This window comes from Grampus griseus (assembly GCF_964374135.1).
Source record: "Grampus griseus genome assembly, chromosome: 1".
Lineage (NCBI taxonomy): Eukaryota > Metazoa > Chordata > Mammalia > Artiodactyla > Delphinidae > Grampus > Grampus griseus.
The window spans coordinates 153,097,628-153,115,992 of record NC_139017.1 but is presented as its reverse complement, the minus strand read 5'-3'; the positions used below and the strand labels follow the sequence as shown (position 1 = coordinate 153,115,992).

Here is an 18,365-nt window from a genome sequence, read left to right as displayed (position 1 = left end):
CAAGGCACTTCCACTGCAGCCCAGCTCTGAGAGAGAGGAGCAGGCATCCAGATAGGCAGGCCCAGGCCTCCCTTTTTGCCTTTCTGATGCACAAGGAAGGTAGCTCTGCAGGGGGATGGCCTCTCATCCAAGCTCCCCAGCCCCCATCCAGAACTGTCACCAGCAATAATGATGAATTAACATTTAATGCACACTTGCTCCATTCAAGACTAAGTGGTCCAAGCCAGTAAGGTGTTACTGTTTCCATTTTATAGCTGAGGAAACTGACACTGAGAAAAGTTGTGTAATTTGCCCAAGGTCACACAGCTAACAAACAGTGAACCTAAGATTCGAACCTGATTCCTAAAGCCTCTGCTTTGAACTATTTCCCCAGGGGAAGAGCCAGGCTCTCAGCCCCATCCATCCATCCATCCAACATGTGCGCCAGGCTGGCACTAGTTCTGGGGAGATAGCAATGGATGAGCCAAAATCCCAGCTCTGGAGGGGTGTACCGACCAGTGCGGGAGACAGAAATGAAAAATCTTAACTGTAGAATGAAAAAAAACAGAGACATGAATGAGCAGAGCTGAGCAGAGGCATGATAATTTCTTCCTAAAGCCAGCGAGGAAGGTTTGTAGAAAAGGCGTCATCTGCACTGGACCTGGAAGATTGAAAGGGTTGTTGATGATGCTTAGATGCACCTGCTGGGTCTGGAAAACGGCAAGTCATCCCATGTGGCTGGAAAACAGACTGCCTGGAGGCAGAGATGCAGATGCAAGATGTGAAGGTATGAAGCTGGAGGGCAGGAGGGTGAAGGGAGCTGGGGGAGGAGACAGAACCGGAAGGTCCTTGAATGCTAGGCCAGTATGAGCCAGGATATCCCGAGGGTAACAGGGAGCTCAAGCGATAGACAGAGTTCCTGCCCACAGGGAGAGGAGTGAGGGGATCTGCTGGCTCGGGAGCGGGGAGAGAGGGGAGGTGTTTGAGAGACGTGACAAGAACGGGGAAAATGCTATGCAGCCCTGAAGACTAAACTGAGATTAGAAAAATACAACTCTGCAGGCAGCCTTGGCGAGGGACAGAGGAGGACAGCCAAGCCTGGGGACCAGCGGGGCAGGTGCAGCACGATGTCCGGGGAATGAGGGCCGGCAGAGGTGGGGCATGTTTCTGCCGGGAGAATCTGTGCTCACTGGGGAGAGATGATTGTGGGGACAGGAGGGGCTGAGAGCCTGGGAGATGAGGTCAGATCCCAAGAGCTGCTATTAGGATGTCACAGAGCAAGTGAGGAAGAGGGATAGAAGAGGAAGGAAGAGTTAGAGGCCAGGGTCAAAGAGCAGATTTCAGAGCCCACATTTTCAGAGATGGGGAACTGGGTCCAGGGTCCAGCTGGTGGCAGCAGGCAGTGGAGTTGCCAAGGACTGTTTGAAATGAAGTATCCATGTGGACGCGGAAACTGAGGATGGAGCTAAAAGTGGTTGTGGTCCGCAGCCTCTGAGATGGCCCTCCTGGGTTCGCCACCTCCTGGTGTTCCCTCCCCTTGAGTGTGGGCGGAACATAGTCACTTGCTTCTCATGAACAGAATACAACAAAAGTGATGGGATGTCACCTCCATGATTAGGTTACAAGAGACTGGCTTCTGTCTCGGGTGCCTTCTTGCGCTCTCTCTCTCTCTCTCTCTCTCTCTCTCAGTCTCTGGAAGAATCTAGTTGCTGGGTTATAAATAGCCCTTGGAGAAGCCCAGGAGGCATATGCCTGCCTCCCACAGACAGCCAGCAAGAGCCCAAGCAGGGGGGCAGACACCCGCTCCCCACTCCGCCCCAGGTAAGCCTGGAGATGACCGCAGCCCCAGAGGACACCTTGCTTGCATCCTTTGAGAGACCTGAGACAGGTGGCGCCCAGCTAAGCCTTGCCCATATTCCTGACCCAAGGAAACCATGAGATAATAAACATCTGTTGTTTTTGGCCGCTGAGTTTTGGGGGTAATTTGCTACACAGCAACGGGTAACTAATACAGCGGGTGAAGCACGGTCCTTCCTCGTGATCCTGATTTGGGGTCACAGCTCACTGGAAAAAGTACTCTGCAGATTGGGGAACCACTCCCCACAGCCAGGGCCACAGCAAAGGAGGCTGCCCGGAAGCTGAGCAGCGTATCTACCAACTAAGAAGCACCAAATTAAGGGAAGGCATCAGCCCTCTTCAGCTACCGACTCCCAGCTCCCGCCCTCTGCCACACCCACTCCAGCCACACCCACTCCAGCCACACCCACTCCAGCCAAACCCGCGAGCCTTTGTTCTGATGGCTTCCTCTATCCAAAATGCCTTCCCTGCCCACCTCCACACACTCAGACGTTCCCCAGCCTTCAAGACACGGCTCTAATCTCTTGCCAGCACCTGGCCGAGGTCTGGCAGAGACACAGGCGTTCGAGCAAGAAGTGCTGTTTTCCTTTCCCAGAACTCAAACTCCCTCCACATTTTATCTCCACCTCCCTTTGGGCTCAGAACTCTTCCTATCTTGGATTAGACTCATGTAGCAGGTTGGAAAGAATTATTATCTAGACAGCTGGTGCCAGGATGCCTCTTAGGGGGAACTGCCTTTGTCCGGGAAAATACTTTCGTGAGCTGCTCCGGTAGATAGAGGTGAGATCCTGAGGGCTGGGGTAGCAGCAGGAGAACAACAAAAGAGAGCGCTAAACGCTCTGCACGCATCAGGAGGGGGACTGGGGGTGGGTGGGGAGAAGAGGAACCAGGGGAGGGAAGCCAAGGGAAGAGGGGGTAGCGCCACACCATGCCGAGGAGCTGGAGCTGCGTTAGAATTGGGCATATCTGATGTTCAGCTTCTGTTTTGATAAGAGCGTTATTGAGAAATTATTCTCATACCGTACAATTCACCCATTGAAAGCGTACGATTCTCCTGGTGTTTTTCTGTTTGTTTTGGGCCGCACTACGCAGCTCATGAGGTCTTAGTTCCCTGACCAGAGATTGAACCCAGGCCCTGGCAATGAACGTGCCAATCCTAACCACTTCTCCCGGGGTTTTGTTTTGTTTACCGCTGCAGGTGCAACTCCCTTCGCGTGCCCCAACCCTCAGGGAAGGTTGGATGCTAGGATGGTGAGGGTGAGCTGGGCCTCACCCCTCTGCTTCACACTGTAAGGCCTAGTGGGAAGAGGGACGGGGGCCCACGTTTGAGTCTGTATCGTGGCAGCGACAAAGCAGCAGGATGGGAACAAGAACTTAGCAGTCAATGGCAAGGAGTGACCAGGAGACAAAAATTTCTCCCAACCAAAGAGAAGAATCTTGGAGAGGGCACAGGATGTTTCCACGAGACATGGGAGGTTCTGGGAGGCAGGGAGACACCAGCTGAGACCTGGGTTATAGTTGTTCATGGGCCCCTCCCCTGTGAGTTCCTCCAGGACAGGTACCCAATGTAAGCCACTAGTTGTTGGATTCCAAATTCATGCTTTTTTTTTTTTTTTTGGCCACACTGAGCAGCACATAGGATCTTAGTTCTCCCACCAGTTCCACCGTGCGCCCTGCAGTAGAATCGCAAAGTCTTAACCACTGAACCGCCAGGGAAGTCCAACCGAATTCATCCATTAATTAGGTTGTGACTGAACTGTTCTGCAGGTTCCCTTAATTGCACAGATAACGGCCCCCCCCCGCCCCGCCCCAATTTGCCTCCCTGCTCCAGCCCCGGGCTGGGTTTTCTCTTCACTTGACACATCACTTACCCTCCCCCGGGGTCTGCACTTCAATGCTGGGGTTGAAGCTCTGGGTCTCCCAGGAGGGCCCCGGGGAAGCCGCCCGGATCTGAAAGACGTAGCGGGTAGCCGGCTTGAGGTTGGTGACGGTGACCGCAGGCTCCCCTGTCTTCACCGTGGAGTAAGTCTGCTCACTCTGACCCTGGGGAGGGACCGAGAAGTGAGGCCCAGACCCAGGGCTGGCCCCACGCTCCTGGGAGAATGTCGGGGGCAAGAAGTAGGGAGGAACCTGGGCTGGTGGAATAACTCCACTTGTCTTGGGGAGATCCCACAGCTTTCTTCCATAGGATCACCAGCCCCTTTCTCCACCACGAGCTCCCACCCATACTCGGTGGTACTTGTAGCTGAGAACAGCCCCACCTCCAAGTAAGAGAAACTTTAGAGAAGATGCTGGCCTTCAAAGGGATGCTAGAATGAAGGGCATCAGGGCCTGGCAGTCCAGAGGGTGAGCTGCACCTGACCCCTCAGAGGAAAGAAGAAGACAAGGGCCTGACACCTGCTCGGCCCTTGTCGGATCACACAGCTTTTCCTTCCCCTTGGCATCGGACTTTCACAATGTCCTGCAAGGCATGGATTCACAGATAAGGAATCGGGCTCAGAGGGGTAGAGAGGCTCTCCCACGGCCCCCAGCAACGGTCCACTCACTGCCCGCTGCTGGGCTAGACCCTATAGGAGCCAACTTCCTACAGTCCTCACAGCAGCATTCCTATCTCCTTTAACAGGTGAGGCTCACATCAAAGAAGGGTTGGGGTGACACCTTCTCGATTCCCTCAGGTCCCGTGCTCTGTGCTCTACCTCGTCCTGCCCCCAACACATCTGATAATGGTACCTGCTGGACATGCCACCATTATTTTGTCTCTGCCCACACCCCCTTATTAGAGCCCCTGCCACACTCACAGCCCCCAGAGGTGCACCTCCCCTATACCTGTGGCCCCAGCTCTAGGGCCATGGTATTCAGGAATCAGGGAAGACTCTGACCCAAGCTGGGCCAATCAGAATCTCCCTTCCGGGCATTTGAACAAACCACCGAAAGACAGTGCAATGACTGCATGACCTATGAGACGGGACAGGCTCGGGGTGGGGAGGGGGAAAGGGGCAAGGCTGCCAGCCTCGCAGCTGCCAGGTGCTAGGAGCAAGGCCCCTGCAGAGGAGGTGGAGCTGGTGCACAGAGAGAAGTCAGCGTGAGGAGCTCGTGACACCAGCCACACTTCTGGCCATCGGGCTCCGTGAGACGTTCCTGAAGGCTTTCAAACACAGCCCCTTTGGTACTGGCTCCTCTTCTCAAGGGTTTTTGTTCCCAGCAACTTCAAACTCCCTAAGGGCCTGGAAGCATCCACCCAGCTCAGTGCTGGGACTGTATCTATGCTGTGATCCCCAAGTGTCAGTTCAAGGAGCCCTTTCTAAGCAACTGCTGCGTGCCTAGCTCCTTCCCAGTGACCTTCGCCGCGGTCTCCTAGACATCAGGGATCCCCAGAGCTCTGCCCTGACTTCTCTTCTCATTCATGCCCCGCTCCCTTGGTCATCCCTTCTGCTCCCTTGGCTTCAGCTACTATCTCTATGCTGAAAGCCCCCAACTCTCTTTCTCTCTCTGTCTTTCTCTCTCTGTCTCTCTCTCTCAACTCACAGCTCTCCAGACTTCTCGTACTCAAAATCTTTGACTGATTCAGCAAAGAACTCCCTGGAGTCACTGAGGAGGGAGTGAAGTCCTGACACATGTAGTGCTAAGTTGAAAGCGAGGTTTCGCAATTGGCACCAAGGTGAGAAACAGTTTAACGGCAGATTACATGTCAAATTCAAACAGTTTGAATTTAAATTCATAAGTTTATTAACTTAGGCGGAAAAGAGACAGTGGATCCGGATGTAACTCCACTCGTCAAACCATGGTTGAGCTGCAACCACAGATGACAACAGATACAAGAGGTCAGCAAAAATCAGCAAGAAGTATCCTATGAGAACCAATTGGCGATATGGAGTTCACAATAAGGATCGCTGTATATTTTCTATTCTTATTTGTAAATGATGGGTTACACATTCCTCACATCAGCAAAATTATAATAATATTGCACACGTTCATTGTTCTGCAGAGCTGGCTGCTAAACGTTTACCAACACGGGGGTCCCATGACCTAGTGTGCTCCCACCGTGGTACCTTTCTGTAAAATTTGAAACAATGTATTTCTGCATTCTTTTTCTTAAAAGGATTGCAAATTGTAGGTACATGATTCCACCACACAAAATCTGGATCAGCCCCCAGAGAAGGCTTCTTGTCAACTGTTCACACTAGGCAGAAGTGGTGAAAATGGACTTGATGACCAGTGATGAATGGAGACGTGGGGAAAGAGGGAGAGCAGTGGGGTCCATGGTGAGGAGAGGACAGGAAGAAACCCCGGCTGGGGAGGCCCCTGAGGGGGCCTGTGGAAATGTTTTGAAAGAAAGTAAGAAGGACTTCTGCTGGGAGGTGCTTATGAAGAGAAGGAAGCCAGCGGGTGAGTGGGGCAGATCACAGCCAGGAATGCAGCCCCAGGTCCCTCCCAGACCCCGACTCACCTTCTCATAGTATCTGATCTCATACTCCGTGCCGTTGGCCCCAGGGGCTCCAGCTGGGATGGGCTCCCGCCATGACAGGGACACACTCTGGGGCTCCACTCGGTCCCTGCGGATCTCATCCTCCTCCCATGGTGCTGAAAGTAAGTAATGCAAGGTTCTGGACCCAGATCTGACTGTGGGGCAGGGACAGGGGCTGGAAAGTCTGGACAAGAGGGGATTAGGGGCGGGGCTACTGGAGCCACAGAAGCATGACCAAAGGGTCTGTGGGGGACAGGATGCTCCTGAGGCACGGGGCTTGAGGGATAGCGACTTTGCGGGACTAGAGGGAAGGGAGGCCCCTCTCACCCCACAGCTCTCTGCTCCCCTGGCTCCTAGGGGGAAAGCATCAGGTCACGTGCTGCTTGCCCACACCCTATACTCCAGCTTCCCTCATGGTGGCTGGTTCTAATCCCCCAGGCTCTTTCTACACTCTCTGCAGTTTGGAGACATTAGGGAGCACAGAAGGCAGGAAGACAAGCTACTCAACTATTCTAATAGTCTGGGCAAGAGGTAATATACTCAACCAACTAGGGATAGAAAGAAACTACCTCAACATAATAAAGGCCATATATGAAAAGCCCACAGCTAACATCATACTCAATGGTGAAAAACTGAAAGTTTTCCCTTGAAGATCAGGAACAAGACAAGGATGCCCACTCTTGCCACTTCTATTCAACACAGTACTGGGAGCCCTAGACAGATCAATTAGGCAAGAAAAAGAAATAAAAGGCATCCAGATTGGAAAGGAGGAAGTAAAATGATCTCTCTCCACAGATGACATAATCTTATATGTAGAAAACCCCACAGATTCCACAGAAAACACTGTTAGAACAAATATAGCAAAGTTGCTGGATACAAAATCAAATCACAAAATCACTTGCATTTCTACACACTAACAATGAACAATATGAAACAGAAATTAAGTAAACAATCCCACTTACCATAGCATCAAAAAAGATAAAATATTTAGGAATAAACTTAACCAGAAAAGCAAAAGACTTGCACACAGAAAACTACAAGACACTGCTGAAAGAAACTGAAGAAGACACAAATAAACAGAAAGACATCCATATTTATTGGGACTTCCCTGGTGGTCCAGTGGTTAAGAATCTTCCTTGCAATGCAGGGGACGTGGGTTCGATCCCTGTTCGGAGAAATAAGATCACAAATGCCGCGGGGCAACTAAACCTGCGCGCCGCAACCACTGAGCCCACATGCCACAACTACAGAGCCCACATGCTCTGGAGCCCACGTGCCACAACTACAGGGTCTGCACGTCACAGCTAGAGAGAAGTCCATGTGCCACAACTAGAGAGAAGCCCGCAGCACACCGCAATGAAAAGCCCGTGTACTGCAACAAAAGTTCCCACGTGCCACAGCTAAGACCCAACACAGCCATAAATAAATAAATAAATAAAATGTGTGTTTAAAAAAAAAAGACATCCATATTTATGGAGTGTAGATTTAATATTGTCAAAATGTCCATACTACCGAAAGTGACCTAAAAAAATTCAGTGCAATTCCTATCAAAATCCCAATAGCATATTTTGCAAAAATAGAAAAAAATTCTAAAATCCACATGGAATCTCAAAGGACCATGAACAGTCAAAATGATCTTGAGAAAGAAAAGCAAACCTGGAAGCCTCACACTTTTTTACTTCAAAATGTTACAAACCTACAGTAAACAAAACAGTATGGTACTTGGCATAAAAACAGAACTATAGACCAATGGAACAGAACAGACAGCCCAAAAGTAAACCCTCACATATATGGTCAAATGCTCCTCTACAAGGATGTCAGGGCCACACAATGGGAAAAGGAAAGTATCTTCAACAAATGATGCTGGAGAATTTGATTTTTGTTTTGTTTTGTTTTTTGGCCACGCTGTGCAGCATGTGGATCTTAGTTCCCCAACCAGGGATTGAACCCACGCCTCCTGCATTGGAAGCGCAGAGTCTTAACCACTGGACCACGAGGGAAGTCCCCAGTGCTGGGGAATTTGAATATCCACATGCAAAAGAATGAATTTGGGCCCTTACCTTCACCACATACAAAAATTAACTCAAAATGAATTACAGGCATAAATGTAAGACCTGAAACTATAAAACTCCTAGAAGAAAATATAGAGGAAAAGCTTCATGACATTGGATTTGGCAATGACTTCTTGAATATGACACCAAAACACAGGCAACAAAAGCGAAAATAGACAAATGGCACTACATCAAACTAAAAACATCTGTACAGTAAAGGAAACAATCAACAGAGTGAAAAAGCAACCTATGGAATGGGGGAATATATTTACTAACCACATATCTGATAAAGGCTTAATATCCAGGATATTAAAAGAACTCCTACAACTCAACAATAACAAGAAAAACCCACAAATAACCCAATGGGCAGAGGACTTGAATAAACATTTCTCCAAAGAAGATGTGCAAATGGGCAATAAGCACATGAAAAGATACTCAATATCACTAATCATCAGGGAAATGGAAGTCAAAACCACAATGAGATATCACCTCATACCCGTTAGGATCAAAAACAAACAAACAACAACAGCAAACAAAACAAAACAAACAAACAGAAAATAACAAGTGTTGACGAGGCTATGGAGAAATTGGAACCCTGTGCACTGTTGCTGGGAATGTAAATTGGTACAGCCACTATGGAAAACAGTATGGAGGTTCCTTAAAAAAATAAAAATAGGATGGGACTAGAGATTATCATACTAAGTGAAGTCAGAAAGAGAAAGACAAATACCATATGATATCACTTAATATGTGGAATCTAAAATATAACACAAATGAACCTATCTATGAAAAATAAACAGAATCAAAGACATAGAGAACAGACTGGTGGTTGCCAAGGGGGAGGGGTGAAGTGGGAGGTTGGGTTTAGCAGATGTAAGCTTTTATACATAGAATGGATAAAAAACAAGGTCCTACTGAATAGCACAGAGAACTATATTCAGTATCCTATGATAAACTATAATGGAAAAAATATTTAAAAATGTATATATGCATATAACTGAATCACTTTGTACAGCAGAAATTAACACAACATTGTAAATCAACTATACTTCAATTAAAAAATCGATAAAAAAATACAATAAAATAAAAATAGAACTACCATGTGATGTAGCAAACCCTCTTCTGAGTATATAGCCCAAGGAAATGAAATCACAATTTTGAAGAAATTTCTGCACTTCCATGTTCACTGCAGCATTATTCACAATAGCCAAGATATGGAAACAACATAAGTGTCTGTTGACAGATGAACGGATAAAGACAAGAAAATTATATACGTATATATTTAATGATATGTTATTCAGTGATTAAAAAAAAGATATCCTGCCACTAGCAAAACCACAGATGAACCTTGAAGGCATTATACTAAGTGAAATAAGACGAAGAGAGACAAATACTGCATGATCTCACTTATATGTAGAATCTAAAAATGCCAAACTCGGGACTTCCCTGGTGGCGCAGTGGTTAAGAATCCACCTGTCAATGCAGGGGACGCGGGTTCGAGCCCTGGTCTGGGAAGATCCCACATGCCACGGAGCAACTAAGCCCGTGAGCCACAACTACTGAGCCTGCGCTCTAGAGCCCGCGAGCCACAACTACTGAAGCCCACGTGCCACAACTACTGAAGCCTGCGCACCTAGAGACCGTGCTCCACAACAAGAGAAGCCACCGCAATCAGAAGCCCGCGTACCACAACGAAGAGTAGCCCCCACTCGCCACAACTAGAGAAAGCCCGTGCGCAGCAAAGAAGACCCAATGCAGCCATAAATAAATATATAATTAAAAAAAATAAAAATGCCAAACTCATAGAAACAGAGAGTAGATTGGTTTTTGACAAGAGCTAGGGGGTGGGGGAAATGGGGAGATGTTGGTCAAAGGTACGAACTTCCAATTATAAGATGAATTACATCTGGGGATCTAATGTATGGCATGGTGTAGTTGAAAACTGCTAAGAGAGATCTTGAATGTTTTCACCAGACTCATAAAACATACTTATGTGAGGTGATGGATGTGTTAACTAACCTTCCCATGGCAATCATTTCACAATACACACATACACCAAACCATCACATTGTACACCTTAGACTTACATAAAGGTGTAATTCAATTATATCTCAATAAAGCTGGGGGAAAAAATAATGTGATGTAGACATACAATGGAATACTATTCAGCCTACAAAATGAAATCCCATCACATGCAACAACATGGATGAACTTTGAGGACATTATGCTGAGTGAAATAAGCCAGTAGCGAAAAGACAGATTCTGCACGACTCCACTTCTATGAAGTATCTAAAGTAATCGAACTCTTAGAAAGTAGAATGGTGGTTGCCAGGGTCTGGGGGAAGGCGCAAGCGGAGTTGTTCAAAGGGTACAGAGTTTGCATTTTGCAAGATGAAAACGTTCTAGAGGTCTGTTGTACAATAATTGCATATAGTTAACACTACTGTACTGTACACTTAAAAATGGTTAATTTGGTAAATTATACATTTTTTACCACAATTAGAAAAAGTATTGATGCCCAGGTCATAAACCCAAAGCAATTAAATCATAATTTCTGTGGGGTGGGACTCAGGCATTAGCATCTTTTTTAAAAGCTTCTCAATGATTCCAGTGTACAGACAGATTTGAGAACCTAGTCTAGATAATGTTGGGGGGGGACAGACAGTAGCAAACAAAAAGAAACAAACAGAAGTGTAATCATGCCAGAATAAGGTACCACCAGGTTACTGGGAGGAAAGATCATGACTTCACTTTAAGTGTGTTGAGCAGAGGGGTTCCCAAGAGAAGATGCCAGAAAGGCAGCTGGATAAGGGGTTCCAAGGCTCCCAAAAGGGACCTGGGAGGGTGATAGAGATCCGAGAGTCATCAGGAGGTGATTCGATGAAACTGCCCAGGGCAATGCACAGAGAGAGAGAAGGCAAAGCTTTCAGGAAACAAGCCCAAGAAAAGGCAGGCAAAGGAAGAGGAGCTTAGAAAGGAGAAGCCACAGAGGTAGGAGGAAAAGCCAGGAGCAAAGGAGGCTACAGAAGCCCAGGGAAGAGGACATTTAGGAAGGTTCCTTCCTGACTCTTCCAGTTATCAGCTACTGGGCCACAAGCAAGAGCCTCGGTTTCCTTATATGTAGACTGGAAACAAGAATGACCTCCTTAGGCCTGCTGTGAGAATTTTATGAATTAATGCATCTGGAGAGCTTAGCACAACACCTGACACAGAACAAGCATTCAATACCAAGTTTACCAGCAAGAGGAACCACTGGTTGGCAGTGTCATATGCTGAGCAGAGACGGGGCAAGATGATTCAAAGTGCCCACTGGCTTTAACAATGTGGAGGTTCCTGGTGACTTCAGGGGATAGAGGGGAAGTGGACGGCAGGTGGCAACGGGCCGAGGAAGTGGAGAGAAGGGCATAAGGAGATCACTCTTAGAAAAGCGTATAAACATGGCTTCCAGTTTTAAATGGTAACCATCTAACAGGCTCCACCTCCAGTCTCCCCCAAATTCTAATTAAGACCCAAAGATACAGAAAGAGTTGAAAACACAGAATGTCACCGTAAACTAATCTTGACAGCTGACTGCCAGAATGGGGTGATGGGGAGTAGAGCGGCATATTTCCACCTACGCTAAAGCCAGTAGTACTGGACTGAAAAATACAATTGTAGTGCACCCCCCGGCTATGCTACTCACAGAGTGACGCTGCCTCCCGTCCTGAAAATAACTTGGAAGATACTTCATCCTTCCTCCCACTGCCTGACCCTTAAAATAAAAAAAAAAAGCAAGGTCTTTTTCAACTGGACAACGAATGCACAGCCATCACTCTACTGCATAGTTGCTTTGGAGGAAAAGTGTTCTTCCCTGTCTCCGGAGAGTGCCTCTCAGCCTAGATACACTTGGAGATGGCAGCTCCCAGAAAAGATGTAGGCACAAAGGGAAGAAGAGTGATGAAACATCCTAGGAAGGGGCACAATCCCTTGTAGATACAGATGGAGGGCAGAGACAGGAAAGAGCCAGGAATGTCACTTTTAAAAACTACATTTGTTGAAAGTTATCAGATGGCCAGGATACAGGTAGAAGAAGGTTGAATTTCAGCCCCGCAGAGCTATGTTAGATGAAAGCCTGATAAATCCTGACAATGGAGCTAAAAACTGAGCCCAAGCACCTGCTCTCCCACTATAGATTGGTAATGAGATCAGTCAGCACCAAAGTGGGGCTGAGAGTACAGCAGACACTACTGGAAACCTATCCAACGGCCATGTCCCCCTTCCCCGCTGACTGAGCCCAGTTTTTGATTCAGGGTCTACTGTCTGCCCTGAGATGACTCAGGTTAATTCTGATTGTTCTAAAACATCTGTGTGCACTCATTCCCTTTGCCAATGATTGGGTTAGGGTTGAGTTCATAATCCAGTTCTGGCCAACAAAAGGAGAAGTCACCTAAGGGGAGGAGGGATTATGGGAAAGGTTTCTGGCTTTTAAAGAGATACCAACATTTTCTATGTCTACATCTTTATTCCTGCCCTGCAACTGAGGACATGGGGTGGGAGGGCGAAGCTGGGGCAAAGTGAGAGTAGCATTGACATATATACACTACCGAATGTAAAATAGCTGGCTGGTGGGAAGCATCAGCATAGCACAAGGAGATGGGCTCGGTACTTTGCGATGACCTAGAGGGGTGGGATAGGGAGGATGGGAGGGAGGCTCAAGAGGAAGGGGATATGCGGACATGTGTATGCATATGACTGATTCGCTTTGTTGTGCAACAGAAACTAACACAGTATTGTGAAGCAATTATACTCCAATAAAGATCTATTAAGAAAAAAGAAATAAAGGAATAGAGTCACAACTTAAAATAAAAAAAGTACCAACGAGGAAGAAACAGTTCTTTTTCTGCCCTGGATGGTAAGGATATGATGATGTCTGGAGCAGCTGCATCCAACTTGCCACCATAAGGGAGCCAGCCTATGTTATAAGGATGGCAGAGTGGAGGGAAAGAAAGAACCTGGGTCCTTGAGGGCACTGTTGAGCTGCTGAATTAACCAAGCTCTAATTCCCCTCTTCTTAGGTAAGCTAATAAGTCATTTCAGTCAAATGTCATTTGCACTGAGACGTATTGTTACTTGCAGCTGAAAGCCTCACAAACTGGTAAAAAGGACAATTCATATATCTTGTTTTGGTTTTTGGGTTTTTTGGCAAACATCAGCTAGTTCCTTGTTCGAGAACAAGTAAACAGAAAACACTAAGAAATTGGGCATATGAAAAAATATTTCTGAATAAGCAAAAAAAAGTATTACTCTAAAGACTCAGGAGGGGACTTCCCTGGTGGCGCAGTGGTTAAGAATCTGCCTGCCAATGCAGGGGACACAGGTTCAAGCCCTGGTCCGGGAAGATCCCACATGCCACGGAGCAACTAAGCCCGTGCGCCACAACTACTGAGCCTGCACTCTAGAGTCCGCGAGCCACAACTACTGAGCTTGCACGCCGCAACTACTGAAGCCCACACACCTAGATCCCATGCTCCACAGCAAAGAGAAGCCACCGCAATGAGAAGCCCGCGCACTGCAATGAAGACTAGCCCCCACTTGCCATACTAGAGAAAGCCCACACACAGCAACGAAGACCCAAAGCAGCCAAAAATAAATAAATACATTTTTTTAAAAAATGAAGACTCAGGAGGAGCAGATCTTTAAGAGCGATTAATATGACAGTTAGAAGAACAAGTAAGGAGGCTGTTTGGCATCTTGAAGAAGATGAAAGAAAACACAGCCTTCTGAAATAGGAGCAGAAGGCCACGAAGAGAAAACAGATGGAGAAGAAAAAGAAACAGGATGAGATGAGATAAAAGTGGAGAAAGTGAGAAAGGCGTGTAGGGAAACTAAAAATGCATTAGCAAAATCAAAATATTTAAAAGTCATTACAAATATAAGGAATTTAACAAAATTACAAGCAGAATGGGAAAGTTAAACCTCTTAGTCCTTGGAACATCAAGTAGACAATAAGAAGGAAATAGAAGGATTAAATAATGTACTTAATATATATGGAGATGGAGGGGGAGAGAGAGAACACTGCAGTATGAAAATAATACGCATTGCTTCAAGGTAGCCATAGAATAGTTAAAATGTTTACCATACCTTAGCCCTCAAAGAAAACCACAATAGTTACTTTAAAAAGTAAACATTGGGGACTTCCCTGGTGGCGCAATGGTTAAGAATCCGCCTGCCAACGCAGGTGACATGGGTTCGAGCCCTGGTCCGGGAAGATCCCACATGCCGCGGAGCAACTAAGCCCCTGCACCACAACTACTGAGCCTGCGCTCTAGAGCCCGCGAGCCACAACTACTGAGCCTGTGTGCCACAACTACTGAAGCCTGCATGCCTAGAGCCTGTGCTCTGCAACAAGAGAAGCCACTGCAAGGAGAAGGCCACGCACTGCAACAAAGAGTAGCCCCCGCTCGCCGCAACTAGAGAAAGCCCGTGCGCAGTAACAAAGACCCAACGCAGCCAAAAATAAATTTAAAAATAAATAAATTAAATAAAATAATTTTAGTCGAAACTACAATACTAGAAGAAAACACAGGTGTAAGTCTTCATGACCTTGATTTAGGCAATGGTTTCTTAGATATGAAACCAAAAACACAAGCAACTAAAGAAAAATAAACTGGACTTGATCAAAATTTAAAACTCTGAGCTTCAAAGGACACTACTAAGAAAGTGAAAGACAGGTGGCTGCCATAGGTGGAGGTGAGAGGTGGGCAAAATGGGTGAAGGTTAATCATTAGAGAAATGCAACTCAAAACTACAATGAGGTATCACCTCACACCAGTCAGAATGGCCGTCATCAAAAAATCTACAAACAATAAATGCTGGAGAGGGTGTGGAGAAAAGGAAACCCTCTTGCACTGTTGTTGGGAATGTAAATTGATACAGCCACTATGGAGAACAGTATGGAGGTTCCTTAAAAAACTAAAAATAGGGCTTCCCTGGTGGCGCAGTGGTTGAGAATCTGCCTGCCAATGCAGGGGACATGGGTTCGAGCCCTGGTCTGGGAAGATCTCACATGCCGTGGAGCAACTAAGCCAGTGAGCCACAACTACTGAGCCTGCGTATCTGAAGCCTGTGCTCCGCAACAAGAGAGGCCGCGATAGTGAGAGGCCCGCGCACCGCGATGAAGAGTGGCCCCCGCCTGCCGCAACTAGAGAAAGCCCTGGCACAGAAACGAAGACCCAACACAGCCAAAAATAAATTAATTAATTAAAAAAAAAAAACAAAACTAAAAATAGAACTACCATATGACCCAGCAATACCACTACGAGGCATATACCCTGAGAAAACCATAATTCAAAAAGAGTCATGGGGCTTCCCTGGTGGCGCAGTGGTTGGGTGTCCACCTGCCGATGCAGGGGACATGGGTTCGTGCCCCGGTCCGGGAAGATCCCACATGCCGCGGAGCGGCTGGGCCCGTGAGCCATGGCCGCTGAGCCTGCGCGTCCGGAGCCTGTGCTCCGCAACGGGATAGGCCACAGCAGTGAGAGGCCCGCGTGCCGCAAAAAGGAAAGGAAAAAAACAAAAATGGGTGAAGGTGGTCAAAAGGTATAAACTTCCTGTTATAAAATAAATAAGTCCTGGAGATGTAATGTACAGCGTGGTGACTATAGTTAATAATACTATATTGTATATTTGAAAATTGCTGGGACTTCCCTGACGGTCCAGTGGTTAGGACTCCACATATTCACTGCCAAAGACCTGGGTTCAATCCCTGGTCAGGGAACTAAGATCCCACAAACCGTGCAGTGTGGCCAAAAAAAAAAACAATTGCTAAGAGAGTAGATCTTAAAGAGTTCTTATAACTATGTGTGGCTGTGGATGATCTAGACTTATTGTGTGATCATTTTACAATATATACAAATATCAAATCATTAAGTTGTATACCTGAAATTAATATCATGTTATATGTCAATTACATCTCCTTTGGAAAAAAAAGGTGAGTGGCAACCCACAGAGTAGGAGAAAATATTAGCAAACCATGTATCATAATGGTCATTATGTGTTGAACTGTGTCCCTCCAAAAAGATATTTTGAGGTCCTAACCCCCAGTACCTCTAGAATGTGACTTTATTTGGAAATATGGTCTTCACAGAGGTAATCAAGTCAACATGAAGTCATCTGGGTGGGCCCTAATCCAATGTGACTGGTGTTCTTCTGAATGGGGGGAAATTTAGACACAGAGAGGGTCTCTCATAGAGAGAAGATGATGTGGAGACACACAGGGAAAAGAGGGCCATGTGACTGGAGCGATGCATCTACAAACCATGGAAGGCCAAGGACTGCCAGCAAACCCCAGAGGCTAGAAGGAAGGAAGGATTCTCACTTAGAGCAGAGAAAGCATGGCCCAGCTGACACCTTGATTTCAAACTTCTAGCTTCCAGAAATGTGAGACAAGAAATTTCTTTTGTTTTAAGCCATCTAATTTTTGGTACTTTGTTAGAGCAGCCCTAGGAAAGTAATACAAAGGTATACAGAATATACAGATTAGACAAAAAACCTCTTATAACTCAATGACAAAAAGAAAACCCAGTACATGAAAAGAGGTTCAACATCATTAGTCATTATGGAAATGTAAACTGAAACTGCAATGAGATACCATTTCATATCCACTAGGATGGCTAAAATCAGGAAGACAAACAAGTGTTGGTGAGGAGGTGGAGAAACTGGAAGCCTTGTACATTTGCTGGTGGGAATGGAAAAGGGTAGAGTTGCTTTGGGAGACAGTCTGGCAATTCCTCAAAAAGTTCAGCAGCTCCTCAAAAAGATAAAAAAGTTTCCATATGTATTGGTCAGCTCAGGCTGCCATAACAAGATACTGTAGACTGGGTGGCTTAAACAACAAAAATGTATTTTCTCATAGTTCTAAAGGCTAGAAATCCCAGATGATGCTTGCAGACTCATGTTTGTATTCTAGTGAGGGCTCTCTTCCTGACTTGCAGACAGCCACCTTCTTGTTGTGTCCTCACCTGTCTTTTCCTCTGTGTATGCACAAAGAGAGCAAATGAGCTCTGGTGTCTGTTCCTCTTCTCGTAAGGACACTAGTCCTTGGGATTAGGGCCTCGTCCTTAGGATCTCATTAACCTTAATTATTTCCTTAAAGGCCCTATCTCCAAATACAGTCACACTGGGGGTTAAGGCTTCAACATATGAACCTGGGAGAGACAATTCAGTCTATGACATCATATGACCTAGCAATTCCACTCCTAAGTATATACCCAAGAGGACTGAAAACCTGTTTCCACAAAAACTTGTACATGAATGTTCATAGCACCATTACTCTAATAGCCAAAAAGCAGAAACAGTCCAAAGTCCATAAACTGATGAATGAATACACAAAATTGTGGTATATCCATACAATGGAACATTAGTCAGCCATAAACAGAATGGCATACTGATACATATTACAACATGGACAAACCGTGAAAACATTATGCTAAGTGAAAAAAGACAGACATAAAAGTCCACATACTGTATAATTCCCTGTATATAAAATGCCCAGAATAGGCAAATCCATAGAAACAGAGAGTAGATTAGTAGTTATTAGGGGCTGGAGGGGGTGGGAGGAATGGGAAGTGACTGTTAATGGGTTTCTTTGGGGGATGATGAAAATGTTCTGGAATTAGAGAGTTTGTGATAGCTGCTAGGAAAAATGACTGAATTGTACACTTTAAAAGGTAAGTGAAATTTTATGGTATGTGAATTATATCTACAAAGAAAATGACAATACGAACAATGTGATATATTATGTATAAAAACATACTGGATGTGACCAAAGCTATTCTTAGAGGAAATTTCATAGGCTTAAAATATTAAAACTATAATATAAAAACTAAGCACTGGGACTTCGCTGGTGGTCCAGCAGTTAAGACTCCGTGCTCCCAATGCGGGGTTCGATCCCTGGTCAGGGAACTAGATCCCACATGCATGCCACAACTAAAGATCCCGCATGCTGCAACTAAGCCCGCATGCTGCAATGAAGA

General features: G+C 46.2%; 1 protein-coding gene across 1 annotated transcript in view; it reads right to left on the bottom strand.

Moving 5' to 3' along the window:
* Nucleotides 1-18,365, bottom strand: part of EPHA10 (EPH receptor A10) — a gene marked incomplete at both ends in the record, with an annotated part of 39,733 nt that overhangs the window by 8,391 nt on the left and 12,977 nt on the right. Inside the window, 2 exons of the mRNA XM_082678916.1 lie at nucleotides 3,708-3,879; nucleotides 6,284-6,417. Of these exons, the coding sequence (XP_082535042.1) occupies nucleotides 3,708-3,879; nucleotides 6,284-6,417 (306 nt within the window). The remainder of the gene's footprint in view (nucleotides 1-3,707; nucleotides 3,880-6,283; nucleotides 6,418-18,365) is intronic.